General features: G+C 44.3%; 1 protein-coding gene across 12 annotated transcripts in view; it reads right to left on the reverse strand.

Moving 5' to 3' along the window:
* The window catches only part of TNIP1 (TNFAIP3 interacting protein 1), a 49,152-nt gene that overhangs the window by 24,276 nt on the left and 9,269 nt on the right, over positions 1–15,607 (reverse strand). For 4 of the 12 annotated variants that reach the window (XM_035105686.3, XM_088663167.1, XM_035105689.3 and 1 more), the window contains exons 2-4: positions 5,066–5,242; positions 3,245–3,367; positions 837–925 (exon numbers count right to left, since the gene is read on the reverse strand). In XM_035105686.3, the coding sequence (XP_034961577.3) occupies positions 837–925; positions 3,245–3,367; positions 5,066–5,204 (351 nt within the window). In that variant the 5' untranslated portion in view covers positions 5,205–5,242. Of the gene's footprint in view, positions 1–836; positions 926–3,244; positions 3,368–5,065; positions 5,243–9,126; positions 9,229–15,607 lie in introns of those variants that run through there. The other 8 variants (XM_088663169.1, XM_035105691.3, XM_035105688.3 and 5 more) reach the window with 3 other exon arrangements.

The raw sequence follows: 15,607 nt of genomic DNA on the forward strand, positions 1-15,607 counted from the left end.
ATCTGTCACTGTCTGTGTTACAGAATGAAACAGGGCTACACGTTTTCTCAAATAATACAGTATTCAAAACTACAGCAGTTTTATGGGAAGGGCTGGAGCTCGGAGGCAGAGCATTTGCCTCACATTCAAAAGACCCTGGGTTCAATCCCTGGTGTCTGCAGGAAGGACTCGGAAAAGTTGTTTCCTGAAGCCCTGGAAAGCTGCTGGCATCAGTGTAGGCCGTGGTGAACAAGAGATGCCAATGGTATAGGGCAGCTACCTCTTAGAAACAATCTAAGAGACATCTCTTTGTAGTTAAGTGGCATTCAACAAAGCCAGGCAGTTTGGGATCAGACACTGAACCATGGAATGGACTCTCCCCGCAGCCTCGCAAGACTTAAATAGATGTAGCTTGGGTCAGGAATAAAAGCACCAGCCTTGACTATCACAGGACGATTTAGAAGAGAGTGCTCTTTCAGCTCCAGTTCTGCAAAACAGAAAGCACCTCTCAAAGTAGTTGGGATGATCAACTTGACTGTAGAGCATGTGGCTCATTAAAAGTGCTATGCAGCATTCTTCCAGCTCATAAACTTCCATCCAGTTACATGGACAGACTAAAAATGCGAGAGTCCTCAAACCTGAGTAGTTCATCGGAAGAAAAAGTCATTCTGATATTATTCCCCTCCCTGCCTTTACAATGTGCTTAGCATTCTTGCAGCCTAGTTCTATGCTTACTCGGAAATAATTGCCCCTGAATTCATTGGGACTTACTCCTGTGTCTGCCTAGGAGGGCTTGCAGCTTTAATCATTTTTATTATTTTTATGTAGCCTTGACTATTTAAAGTCTGACTTCTTACACTGCTGGGTGGCTTCTGTGTGGGTTTCTTCATCTCCTTCTGATCTTCACCTGGAACCTCTGAGGAGGAGCAAAGATCTGGGATTCCTCCTAGGGGGAGAAAAGAAGCAAGTGAACATTTCTCATTGCAGAGATCCAACTCTGCCAACAGAAACAGCAGCAGCAAAAGTACAAAGAAGAAAAGGGTAAGATGGGGAAAGGAGAAAACAGGTTGCTAGGCAGGATAGAGACCTGACATTCTGCATTAACAGGAAACAGGTTCAAGAGCAGGAGGGCTGGTAGCAGCTATTACCTGCCTAAAACAAATCCATTTTATGACAAATTTAAAAACACACAGCAGAGAGTCTACAAAGAACAGTACTTGCCCTTTTCCATCTTGTTTTAAGTCCCCATGCACAAATTACGCATACATACTCCCCCCACGTCAAGCCCCACCTTCCCCGTGCAAGAACCAGTAGCTGGTCTCTGAGGGCACAGAGGCGGCAATGTTTGGTGTGCGATGCAAATGTGTATAAATGGCCTTTGATGAGTGTCAGCTGGAATTTCCCTCTTTCCTCCTGGGCTCAGCATACGGTAATACTGAAAGATCAAAAATCACCCCTCAGCTTTTCCATTTGAAGCCCATCTAGTTCTCAAGAGGGGTGGTAGGGGGGTAGGTGGGGAGGGGAGGGGAGGGAACAGTCACCTTTTTTAAAAGTGTGCTGCATCAGCCTTTTCCAACCCGGCACACTGCAGATGTTTTGGACTACAAGCTTCATTAGCAACAGGTTGGTGAAGGTGAGAGTGTGCCATATCAGAATGATACGGTGCATATCAGAATGACAGTCACCTTTTCTAAGGTTAAAGGAGGCTGCTTCAGGGCTTTCACACTCAGATCTATCAAACGTGTGATCCCAGGTACACTGCAAAACTCCCACTAAGCCCCAGTCAGTAAGCTCCCTCTAAGTAGCACCCCCAATAATGGTCTAAACAAATAAATCAAGTAATTGACCATTGGCTGCTCTTTGGTATGAAAAATGGTACCACCCAAGGCAGCTGACCTCGCCCTGAATTGGGGGTATGTGTGCAATGTGTGTGGCATGCACATATTTATGCCCAAACTTTGCTAGTATCAGGTGGGATTCAATCGCAGACCAGTAAGCCCAGGTTGTGCAATTACAGTTGAAGGGGAGGTCTTGCACAACAAACCCACTCTCCCCCAAAAGATGGCACAAGGCCATCAAATCTCCCCACCAACAAACAGGAATGAATGCTTGATAAAAATCAGTCACCTGGAAGCACTCATGATTTTTTTGAGACTCAAAAAGAAAACACACCGGGACAGGGGGGTGTCTAGAAAGCTGGCTCAAACCAAGGCATATGTTACAGGTAGCCGTGTTGGTCTGACGCAGTTGAAACAAAATAAAAAAAATTCTTCTGGTAGCACCTTAGAGACCAACTAAGTTTGTCATTGGTATGAACTTTCGTGTGCATGCACACATCTTCAGATACACTGAAACAGAAGTCACTGAAACAGAAGGCATATGTGTCTACCTAGCCCTGTACTGTCTACTCTGACTGGCAGCACTTCTCCGGGGTCTCAGACAGAATGAGGCCCTACCCAATCTCCTGCCTGAAGATGGAAAGGATTATTCCTGGGATGTTCTGCGTGCAAAAGTGTAGGCAGTGAGCTGCCCCCTAAAACCACACAGCATTCAAAGAAGGAAAAAGTGTTTCAGGGCAAGGGTGCAGAAGGAAGAGTTTTGTTGCAGAAGCAAAAATGTATTCAAAACCTTTCATTACTGGTCATTTGATGTCATGTTTTTCTCAGAGAGGGGAACAGCAGTGAAAATGAGCAAAAAGCACAGCCAAAACTTCCCTCTTGTTCCACCATCTAAAGGCTGTTCAATTTATTTTTGCATATGCACAACCTGCCCAGAAAGTAGCATGCAACAAAACAGGATTGATTCGACTCAAGAAGGCTGGGCTGTAGCTAAAACCATGTGAATTGAATTCTGCCCACGCAATGGAACCTCCCCTTCCTCTCCTCTAGTCAAGCATCCACAGAATCTGCTCTGGAGGGTCTGCAGCAGATTTTGATGGTGTGCAGGGGGCTGCAGGGGAGAGGAGAGGGGCAAGTTCTACTGTGAAGTCTGTTGCACGAGTCGAACATCCCTAGGAACTGAAGTGACACAGATTCAGGCTGCAGACCTGAAGACGCAGGTTGGCCCAGTGATATCAGCATGTATATTTTTTTAAAGGGATTTTTACACATTGATGCAAGACAGCCAACAGCATCACTGGAGGCTTATTACTCTTCCTTCCAACTTGCAATTCCCTTAAATGCAACACACAGGCAGTGAAAATCTAGGTCTGCCAAAGAACATGTTACTGGGACATGCTAAACAGTTGGCCCTTTGATGCTCATACCTGCCATTTCCGCAAGTTTGTCAAGAGAGGAGGTGGACCTTAGCATTTCGTTGTCCTTCACTAGGTCCTCCACTTTCTGACGCAGCCTGGAGGCTTCTAACTGAGACTCTTCCAATAGATCCCCTGGCAAAACAACAAGGGCGCGATTTAACACTCCTTTGTATATGCAGGTTATTTCCTTACAGCAGCACATTCAGCATAGTTATCAGAACTAGCTGAACTCCAGCAATTCTAGACTAACTCCACTGCATTTCAGTTCAAATGACTATTTCCTACACAGAGAAGATCTCTGTGCCAGGGGGGGGGGCAGGGGATGGAATTGTGAATGATGTCTATAGTAGCCACATAAACTTTTGCATGGATTAGGGAGCAGACACGAACATGGAGATATTCCCAACTGTAGGAAAAAGTAAAAAGCCACCTCAGCTGAATTGCAATGTTTTGCCTTGTCTACTCACTGGCGAGCACCTCAGCCACACACGTGCAAAGCTCAAATTTTACGCCAGTATTTTTGGGCTTGCTGAGAAATGTATCGCTATCAAGATCTCATTTTAAAAGGCTTTGGAATAAAGAGCAATGAGTGTTTAATATTCATTGGTGAAAGCTTTTGGAGACACAAAGAATTCTCCCTTAGGCTAGATAATATGAATTACCCTTTTTTTAAAACCCAAAAACTTTAATAGAAGTAAAGAAATTCCTAATATAATACCTCCAATTCAAAACCCTATCTGCCCGAAGTACAAGCAGCAAAGAGGTGCATCTGTGGAATGAAACACTGCTGAGTTGGAACCCACTGAAATATTCAGGACTGTTTCTCAGCCTTTGCTCTCAGACAGCAAACAGCAAAAGATTCTTCATGTGATGCTACTACATCCAGGACCTGTGTACAATTTTCACACTTACGACGTTCAGCGTTACTGAAAAACCCTTAAGAGCTTCCAATGACTGTCACAATATTTTAAAAGGTCCATATCCCACACACAGCCCACGTGTGAGCAATGCCGGTAAGTCATCACCTGGGACGTCTCTTGAACAATGTGCAGACATGAGGCAAAGGCCTTTTGAGCAACAGCAATAACACAGAGAGCACCCCCAGGAAGACTTTGGCACACAAGGGGCAGCAAGTCCAAATCACAGACTTGGCCTTTAATGCTCGCCACCAGTGAAGAAGTAGGCTACCCCCAATGGAAGCTCACGTGCTGCTACAACTATGCCTCTATGGTGCCACAGAGGTTTAGAGCATGGGTAGGCTGTCAAAAAAAACTCTGGGTCATTTCTCTATGGCAGTCTATCTTAAAGTTTTAAGTGCTTATATGCCTTCCACATTGTAAAACTTAAAATCCATTGTTGTATACTGTTTTAAATGTCTGTTTTGCTTTGCATGGGTAGGCAAACTAAGGCCCAGGGGCAGGATCTGGCCCTTCGCCTTCTAAATCTGGCCCGTGGACAGTCCAGGAATCAGCGTATTTTTACCTAAGTAGAATGTGTCCTTTTATTTAAAATGCATATCTGGGTTATTTTGGGGGCCTGCCTGGTGTTTTTACATGAGTAGAATGTGTGTTTTTATTTAAAATGCATCTCTGGGTTATTTGTGGGGCATAGGAATTCGTTCCTTTCCCCCCCAAAATATAGACCGGCCCACCACATGGTCTGAGGGACGGTGTACCAGCCCACAGCTGAAAAAGGTTGCTGACCCCGGTTTAGAGGTTTCCTGCTAAGTACACAAGAAAGCGGCTTCTCTGAAGTTTGTCGCAGACCCGGGCATTCTGGAAACAGCAACAATGAGTAACCTTTGCTTTTCTGCTTCCATGTCATCCTCACCGTTACCTAGAGACTTAATTCCCTGCATCTTCTCCTTCAGCCGGGTATTTTCCTCCACCAGCCGTTCAAAGGCAGCAGATGCTCCCTTTTCCGTTCCCCCACCAGGGTCATAGATACGATACGGCCCCTTTCCTTCCATGGGTGCAGGTTAACACTCCAGTTTCCGGGTAGCTGTGCCTGAAACAAGGGAACAGGAGGTTAGCATTCCCAGCATAAATTCTTTAAGAACGCTAGAACAACCAGAGGGATTTAACAGAAGGGAGAGATCATAGTTTTCATCTGTTACTGGGATTTCAGGGGTTTTCCAGATAGGGGGGCATTGGCCAGAGGCTACAGCTTCCATGACGATTTACATTGAGCTGATATAATGCTCCCATTATTTTTAACCTTGGTTACGGGATTATGAGCAGGTGGTGCAAGTTTATATCCTTTTCCCTTCTTTTGCCCCAGTTCCTCTGCTCTTCCTGAACCCTGTCTGAACTGGCTTTAACCAATAATTAGTCCTAACTGAGATATCAAGCATAGCCGAGACTTGAAATATTGGGAGTGGTCTATATTCATAAGATCACAGCAAAATATGATCCTTACGATACTCTGAGCATTGTTCTTGCATTATGCTTGTGTTTTGGAGAAAGGACTGGTACCCTGATTACCAGAGCAAATTTCTCCATTTCTGCAAAACAAAAGGTTTTAAAGCAGAGGTTGGATGGCCATCTGCCATGGATGCTTTAGCTAGGATTCCTGCATTGCAGGGGGTCGGACTAGATGACCCTTGGGTCCCTTCCGACTCCAAGAGTCTGTTATTTTATGAAAACACCACAGCAAAAAGAAAAAGGGGAAAAATAAAAAAAGAACTGGGGTATACAATTTAATTAACATATTTCTATACCATCCTTAATCATTTCAGGGCATTGTACAACAAACCAGAGTAATAAAATTAAAACCAAAAAAATAAAACACTAACACTGTGCAGCCATAACAATTTTTTTTAAGCAGCAGATAAAAAGGACGAAAGCAGGCTGAGTGAGTATACAAATTAAAATGCCTCGGTAGATACAAATGTCTTAACCAAGCGCTGAAAAGATTGCAAAGTAGGTGCCAGGCGTACCTTTTAGGGGAAGGCATTCAAATACCTCTCGTTTCTTATTACAGAGCACACTAACGCTTGAAAATGAACTCCTGTTGAAGATCTCAACACAGGCAGGCTGGTATGGGGGAAGAAGCACTCTTGCAAGTATTTGGGAATCATCATCATCATCACCAGTTAAAATTCTGGCAGCCAAATTATGAACTAATTGAACTTCTGAGTAATCTTCAAGGGCAGCCCCAAGTATTACCAGACTATGGAACACTATAACCAGACTATGTCTGTTGAGGAGCGGCACAGCTGGTAAAAAGTCTGTGGCAGCAAAATCATCAGGACTAGTAGAGACAGAAGTGAATCTAAAAGCGCACCCAAACTGCAAACCTACTCCTTCCGGATGAATGCAGTCTCAGCCAAAATAGGTTGAGCATCATGGTCAATGATATCAAATGCTACCGAGAGAGCAAGAAGAACCAATAGGGTTGTGCTTCCCTGCCTTTCTACTCACAGGCCATTCACCCGATTGTGGATAATCTATCTATACCAGGCACCCCCAAACTTCGGCCCTCCAAATGTTTTGGACTACAGTTCCCATCTTCCCCGACCACTGGTCCTGTTAGCTAGGGATCATGGGAGTTGTAGGCCAAAACATCTGGAGGGCCACAGTTTGGGGATGCCTGATCTATACTCTCCAAAGGATGCATGCCTAAATGTGCTCTCTGATATACACTGAAATGATACTCCAGGTGAAATGGGGGTTTAGAGCGACGACAATGTAACTGGTTTGCCCTAATCAGCATTGGCATGTAGCCAAATCTGATTCACTCTGCGATGTCATCACATCCACTACTAGATCACTATTTGAATGAGATGGTGTAGTTCAGGAAGAATATAGGAGGCAGCAATCCATTACGAAACACACACAGGTAAAATGAGATCCACCAGTAAGTCTGTGGGTACCTTGCAATAGATTTAAGGGTTTCTAGCTTTTCTAATGACAGAAACAACCAGCTAAAAGGCCTTTTATTTTCAAATTAGGTTGCTGATAAAGAACATTTGGGAGAAAACCAGGACTGGTTTTTTGTGAGAGAGAATGTACAAACTTGGTTCTGGTACTGCATTACTAATGCCCAGTCTGAGTATGTGCTCAGAGGCACTCTGCTTACTGATTCTTGGTGTATATGTCTGCCCACTTGATCCAGTGTTTTACTCTGGTTCGTACACCTCAGTTTTCAAGCAAAAATGAATGAATGAATGAACGAACGAATGAACAAATGAACGAACAGATCCACTCCATTAGCACAAGTTGACTAGGTTGGGGAGGAAAATGCCCAAAGTGATGGAGCATTCAGATCTAATGCACAGTGTGTACAACTCCCTTCACCTATGCACATCTTGTGCTGGAAAATTTAATCCTGCATCATTTAACAATGCTCATCGAGCACCAAACTAATGAGAGTTCAGCTAGATTACTGCACTCTGGGTCAACAGAGAACAGAACTAGGTCAGCAGGCGTCATTAAAAAGTGCACACACATTCTTCTTGAATGATGCAGGAATAGCTCCGGGATATTTAGTGTGTTGATACAAACCTTGATTCAGTTCAAACTGTGTAAAAGAAAGTGTCATAAATAGATAAGAGACCAGTGAAAGTGTCTGAAACTGGAACAGGCTTGCTGATGCTGAACAATATACATATCTATTAAATTATCAGTACAGGAACAGAAAGGAGGGGTAAGTACATTTAAATACTATTTCTTAAAACAAAAAGTAACTTACAAAAAGCTTTTGATAAAAGTCCCTCATGATTTCACAGAAGTGGGTAATGTGACGGGTTTTCACAGGGATCATTCGGTGGTTAAAAAATAATTGGATAGGTCTTACACAGGACTTTGGAACTGGTGCTGTCTAACTTATTTGCAAGTTACAGTATCTGGAGTTGGGGTGAACAATGAAATTGACTACAATTCAGTACTACTGTGATTTGGTTATTTAGTTACGGGCAACTTCCTATTTACACACACTCTTTGTGGGTGCAACCACACACCTGCATGGTGCCGGGAACACAGAAGTGGATGCCAAAAACGGGGAGCACCCTGGTGAGTTCTCCTGACATGCAAGAAGACCCTCCCCGGAGCCCAAAGAGGACACAGCAGCTGCTGCTTCCCCACACCTCAGCTGTGCAAGCCGTACTTCTGCGCAAGCTTCTTCCCCATGCGTCAGCTGAGCAGATACAACTCCCCATTTCACATAGTTTCACTGATGCATGCAGGGGTCTGGAACATAACCCCCACATAAATGGGGACTCAACTGTATTTAGTTATACCCTGCCTTTTCCCCTGACAGGACTCAAGTAACTCAGAGCGGTCAACTTTGCCAATACAGTGGTGCCTCGCTTAACGAATGCCCTGCTTAATGAAATTTCCGCTTAACGAAAGGTTTTTTCTAGCGGAGGTTGCCTCCCTAGACGAATTCGTTTTACGAAAAATTCGTCTAGTGAATCGCGGTTTCCCATAGGAATGCATTGAAATTCAATTAATGTGTTCCTATGGGCAAAAAAAAATTTCAATGCATTCCTATGGGATTCGCTAGACGAATTTTTCGTTATAAGAAAAGACCCGTGGAACGAATTAAATTTGTCTAGCGAGGCACCACTGTACCACCAAGGGCAGGATTCAGCTAACCTGTTGTTCCTAACAGGGTGGTCCCAGTCCACCAGTCCTCACTCAGAGGAAGGGGTCCTTTTAAACAGAATGAGGTATCAGAGTGATTTGCCATCCATCAGGTAACATGGCAGTAATGCAAGCTCTCTCCATAGCCAGCTCAGTCACAAAGCTGCACTCCAAGGAGGGGTCTCAGAGGTACCCCAAATTAGAGAAGGTGACGGCGGGGGGGGGGGGGAGTGGGAGTGAGGGAGGCAAAAGGAGAAGGGGGGGAGGTGGTAACAGCAGCAGCAACTCCTCAGGCAGCACACCTACCGGTAGTGTTTAGGTCTAGAGTTCTCAATCACTACATCTCTGTCTTCTTAGCACAAAACCATCCTTTTTATTCTTCAAAAAATGCAGAAAATGCTTTGCAACACAACCTGTCAAAGAAAAGACAGACAGATGGCACCCTCCAGCTGCAAGAAGGTGGCAGAGCAGGCAACCTCTACTGCACAAGGAAAGCCTGAAAAGTCTCATCTCTGGAGGCGTTTCCCAGTTTACACAACCCGCCTGTCAGGAATGCTGGGGATTTTCCAGACAAGGGTTGAAACCTGGCATAATCCAGGACCAGAATAGCAATTAAATGTCTGATGGTTAGGAACATGGGTTTTTTTTTTCTTCCCACAAAGGAAGGTTCTTAAAGAGCTAGGTGAGAAAACATTGTCATAAGTGTTTTCCATCTGAGCATGGCTCTTTCAAGTAAGTTTCCATTTCTCATGATACTAACAGTTGTCCTGACACACTTGTTTAGGAAAGCTTTTAATGTTTGATAAATTATTGTATTTTAATATTTCTTTTGGAAGCCGCCCAGAGTGGCTGGGGAAACCCAGCCAGATGGGCGGGGTATAAATAATAAATTATTATTATTATGGGGTCACGAAGAGTCGGACATGACTAAACGACTAAACAACAACAATTATTATTATTATTACTATTATTACTACTACTACTACTAAGTAAAAACTGAGTAATTCCTACCTCTTTATGATCTGGGCACCCAGTTACAAAAGTGAGTTGCGCCCTGTCTCTGAACTCATGTGCGCACAAGTCCCAGTTCTTTCCACGAGAATTGCTTGCACGTGAAAATGCAGAGACACAACACTTGTTAAGAATTCTCCCTGCACTGTTCAAAGACATGCAACCCCCCCAAGCTCTGAGTGAATATTACCTCATCCTTCCACTAAGTGGTAGGAAATACCTCAGAGGTAGTTTCTGTGGAGGCCATTTTTTATGAAGAGGTGTTTTTCATGCTATCAGCAGATATACAAACACACAAGTACCTGAGTAAACAATACTCATATTTAGGGATGCCCCAGTTTTCACAAAAGTGACATGCCCCTGGGACACACCCCTCTCCTTGCTCAGACTTCTGTCTTTGTAATCTACATTCCAATTCCCAAATTACTTTTTCAGTCATCAAGGACATTAAGAAATTATATTTATCTATCAGCTGTGCAAAAGCCAGGACGGGGGACAGCATTTTCCCCACACAATGGCCACAACAATATATTTAAGATCTCTTTCTTTCCCTCTATACAAATACAGACATGTTTTTCCCCTCTAATGCAAAATCCACAAGAACACAAGATGATTTAAGGCAGTGCACAGGGGGTGGAATGACTCCAGGCTGCTGTTAAACGCCTTTGGTTTCCAAACTTCTCATTTGCCATGAATTAATGTAGGGAGTTTCCCCTAAAGGAAACCACCATGTCTTTTACAAGAAAGACTTCCAAGGGAATGTTTCGGAGGAATGGGGAGAACTGGAACAGGAGGGGAAGAATCCTTCTTCCAATACATTTCCCTCATGCTTGACCTTAGTTTGCACATATAGCACCAGAGCTTGATGGGGTGGGGAAAGAGGACACATGCAACTAGGAAGAGGACCACAAGGGTCTTTGGGAAAAGAGCAAAGGATCTCTCTAGGCCAGGCTCCCATAACTGGGGACATACCAAGCTGGGCACAGGAAACTGCCTTATACCAAGTCAGATTATTGATCTATCTAGCTCAGTATTTTCTCCACTGACTGGTAGTGGCTCTCCAGGGTTTCAAGCAGGGCTCTTTCCCAGCCCTACCTCAACACCCCAGGATTGAACATGGGACCAACTGCATGCAAAGCAGATGCTCTACCATTGAGCCCTTGGTAGCCCACCAGCTTTACCATACCACATCTTTGTCAACTTTCCAGTTTTTACAGCCCTGGGCAAAGGCAGGTTCATTGAGCCACCATAACATGGCTGGTCAGCTGCATTTGGCCCAGTGGGTCACAGGTAGTCCAGGTTTGACTGAAGCCCATACAGTTTGCAGGAGGGCAAGCAGATACATGGTGGCCCCATCCTGCTGTCAAACCTGGCCCATAGGGGTTGACATGGGCATAGCAGGAGTAGTTTAGTTAAGTAGTTTCTACTTAACTAAATCCACTCTGGAAGATTATGGGAACTCCCAGAACAGATATGAAGGGGAGAGGTAGGAAGCTCCAATACGCAAACTAATTCCTCAATCTAAAAGGGACAGTATTGTTGGCTACAACCAATTTTAAGCAAAGCAAAAGATGAAGAACTCAAAAACAAGAAATCCCAGTGCAGGCCAGGCATAATTGCATTGTTGGAGCCTTGTGGAGTTGCATTGTGGAGTCACAAATTTCACTTTTGTGCTCCACTCTTTTGGTACTAACCTTTGTGCATCTCCACTTTCTGGAACTGGGTTACTTATCACCACCACCCCCAACTCACAAACAAATCTTATGCATAAATACAGACCGAGAAATTACATGCAAGTATGTCAAGAAGTAGCTATTTTAGAAGTTAGCAAAATGTGTTTGGAATCCAGCTGCACAGAAGCTCTGGCATGTATCTGGAGTGTGTGTGTGTTTTAAGCCTTGACCAACCACAGGAAGATTTACACTTCATTAAAAGAAGTGTAGCTTTCAAAGCTTGCACAAATATTCATCTCCCTGAAAGCAGTGCATTAATCCCTCTACAGGCAATTTGGGCAACATATTGCAGAGCAATGCCAAGGGGTGGGGAACCTCTTATAAGAGAGTCTGGAAATGAAAAGCCTTTTCAATTCTCTGTGATGCTTGCTTTAGTCAGCAAGCCAGTGTGGTGTAATGGTTATAGTGTCAGACCAGGACCTGGGAAACCAGAGTTCGAATCCTCACTGAGCCACGAAGCTCATAGGGTGACCTTGGCCTAGTCACTGCCTCTCATCCTAAGCTTCTTCACTGGGTTGTTTTGAGCATAAAATGTGGAGGTGGAGAACTGTGTACACCATCTTGAGCTCCTTGGAGGAAATGTGTCAAAGAAAAATAATAAATAAAAATACTTGCAGCTGATGACCCTCCTGCAGTTCGAGAAGTTTTGCATGCTTTAGGAAGCGGCAAGAACTAATGGCACAAGAAACACTTCTCTCTCTCTCCCTCTCTCTCTCTGCATTTATCTCATTGGCACATGACATATTATTTTTTTGGCACTTTTAATCCACCGGGCACCCACTCTGAAAGCAGGTCAAGGTCAAAGCCTGACAATTCAGGCCCAGCTGACAATGAAGCAGAAAGCTTATCAAAGCAGTGAGACAGAGTCACTGGCTCACCAGGTGACACATGAGTACAGTGTCTATTTCTGGAGAAATGCTAGCAGCTGACAGGAAGCTGATTGAGAAAAGTGGTGTGTGTAGGTCTCTGAACGTGCTGATCACACAATGCACAAGCACCACCCCCCCAGTAGCAAGGAACATTAATCTCTGCTGCATCTGAAAATATGTTGTAGCCAATTCTTGGGGGGGGGGGGCAGGGTGGAAGCACTCCACATGGGGTTGACCAGTGAGAACAGTCCAAAAGTGGTAACTGGTGCAGGGCCCTATGGATTGCCTTGGGGTGTTCACATACAATGTCAATTCTCAATCAATCGTTCTGACTGCTTATTGCCTTCTGGGCCCAATTTAAGGTGCTGATGCTGGCTTTTGAGGCCCTAAAGGACCCAGGCCCAAAATACCTGAAGGAACGCCTCCTCCCATACCAACCTGCCTGAATTTTAAGATCTGCAGAAGATTTCCTGCTGGTGGTCTCCACACCTAATGAGAACAATAGCCTGGGGCCCCACAGGGAGGCTCTCTCTGTGGCAGCCCTTACACCTTTGGAACATCTCACCATGCCATTGCTTCTGTTTCAGTAGCAGAAGAAAAAAATTGCAGTGTTGGAAGGAAACCAAGGATCATTTAGTACAACCTGCTGAATGCAGGAATCACAACTAAAGAATCCCAGATGGCCAGCCACCCTCTGTCTAAAGACCTCCAATGAAGGGAAGTGCACCACCTTCTGAGGTAGTCCATTCCACTGTCAAACAACCCTTTGCTCAGGTTTTTGAGGAGGGGTGAGCTGTACTGGGTGCCTATAAATTCTTGTTCCTTCTGGTCGCATAATTGGGAATTATGTATTTTGTTTTATATTTTAATTTTATTTATTTACTTGGTTTTTGAAGTGCATGGGTTGTATTCATAGCTGCCAAATCTCCCGTATTCCCCGGGAAACCCCCGTTTTTCCAGCCGTTCCCAGCTGGAAAAACGGATCCCCCCCCCTGGTTTACTTACCAGTCGGGGGAGGCTCCTTCTGCGCATGTCTGGAGTCTCTGGACATGCACAGAAGCGATTTCTGGAGCGGCGGCCATTTTGGAACTGGGCAGAGCAGGCTCAGAAGCGACTTCCGATGCTGCTCTGCCCAGTTCCAAAATGGCCGCAGCGCGACTTCCGGCGTGACTGTCATTTTGGAACTGGGCAGAGCAGGCTCAGAAGCACCGGAAGTCGCTTCTGAGCCTGCTCTGCCCAGTTCCAAATGGCGGCAGCGCTACTTCTGGTCTGCCAATCCCTTTTTTTCCCCGGCAGGAACCTGGCAGGTATGGTTGTATTCAACATACATTCCATCAATACAAGGACTTCACTTTACACAATGGAATGTTCTCCTCCTCTCCCTCCCACCCCTCCTTTAATTCTGTTCTGAGTTTCCCCCCAACCTTCTACAGAGGATTTGGGGATGACAGAGGGGGAGGCGGGGAAACTCTGATTGCGCTAGTGGTAATCCTTGCACTCACACTTCCTTTAGATGAACACTGCCCTCTAAACACTTTAATATATATTATATGCATTATATTAAAATAATAAAGGAAAGAAAATGGAGCCAAGGTAATGGGCAGTGTAATATAGAAAGCAGAATAACAAATCATAAGAGAAATAAGAGCCCACAGCATCCCAGTCACAAGGACGGTCAACTTCATTCTAGGTATTTGGCCATTTGGGTGACTGCATTTGAAGAAGAATGCAATTTAAATCACCAGGGCTTATCCAATTAATCTACCTTTCTGGAGTCAGGATAAGCTATGACCATGACCACAATATTCACAGGAGCCAGATTAATTTGTTGAAGGCTAATAATAAGTCACATCAGGAGAGAAGACAGGGTTTCCCTTTTTTCTTAACCTCTCTGCAGGTACAGTATCTTCTTTTCTCTATGCTGATTTGTGATGGCGTCAGCATTCACATGTCCATCCTGTTCACAAATGAAGTGGGTTTTTGTGTCTGGGGGGGGTCATTCTTAGTGGTTAGGTTCCATCCTAAATTAGCTATCCCAGAAAATCTTTAGAATATGAGAAGTGGACAGCAGAAACACCTTGAACACATGAAAAACTACTGCAGTCATTGTATTACTCACAGACCAACCAAGGAGTGAGAGGTTGTCAACAGGTTCCCAATGGACAGTTCCCACTCATTGCTACAGCATGAATTGGGCTTCTTAATGCTTTCCTGCCACCCAACCTTCTTGTTCTAGATTCCACTGTTGCTAAATCTGTCCTCCCACAAACTTTGTCTTTTCGGGCGTCAGTTGTATGCTGACATAGAATGGGCCAGTAAGTGATACTCATGCATATGCAACAGAGAGTACCTGGCTATTGTAGACTAGAAGAACTTGTTCATGCTGTGCTAGGGAATGGAGAGTTCAACATTCCCATCACATTCCCTTTAAGTAGCAAAAAAAGAGAGTTGAATATACTTGCTTGCATACATCAGGGACTCTAGCGCTCACCATCCCCAATTGGCTATGTTGGCTGGCACCGATGTAAGATGGAGCCCAGCATCATTATACAGGATTGTTCTACTGGAAGTGTTTACAGGCCCCAAGGCTGAAACAATTGTATCTGTTTTGGTAATGAACTGGATATACAAGTACTGTATAGTCTAGAACAGCACTTCCCAACCTGCAGGTCATAAACCCTGCGCAAATGGGTCACAGGCTTTATAAGCAAACCCCAAATAACTCTGGCTTGTAATACTTAACTGGTACAATGAATACCCCTTACAACTTTTTTGCACTTTTATATGAAGTGTTTTAGACTGCTATCCTACACCCACTTACCTGGGAACAAACCCTGTTGAACTCAGTGGTACTTACTCCTGAGTAGGCATATATAGGAACACACTGCTTGCATTAGTACAAATTTTCTTTTCCGTTGCCATCAGCAATATCTTGTTGGAAAGGCAGGATATTAAAAATGTTTAATAAAATTAAGAATGCGCTTTCCATGACAACATCTCAGCGTGGAATGCCTTCCCTGATAAGGCTTGCCTAGTGTTGACCCTTATGTATTTTAAGCATTTTCATTTGCCCAGGTCTTATTACTATTTTCTTTCAGATTCTTTTAAAAATTAGTACCCTATTTGAGTTAAATTCAGGATGTGTCGCTGCTGCTTTGAAGATTATTTTGTTTT

Source organism: Zootoca vivipara, chromosome 2 (genome assembly GCF_965207765.1).
Source record: "Zootoca vivipara chromosome 2, rZooViv2.hap1.1, whole genome shotgun sequence".
NCBI lineage: Eukaryota > Metazoa > Chordata > Lepidosauria > Squamata > Lacertidae > Zootoca > Zootoca vivipara.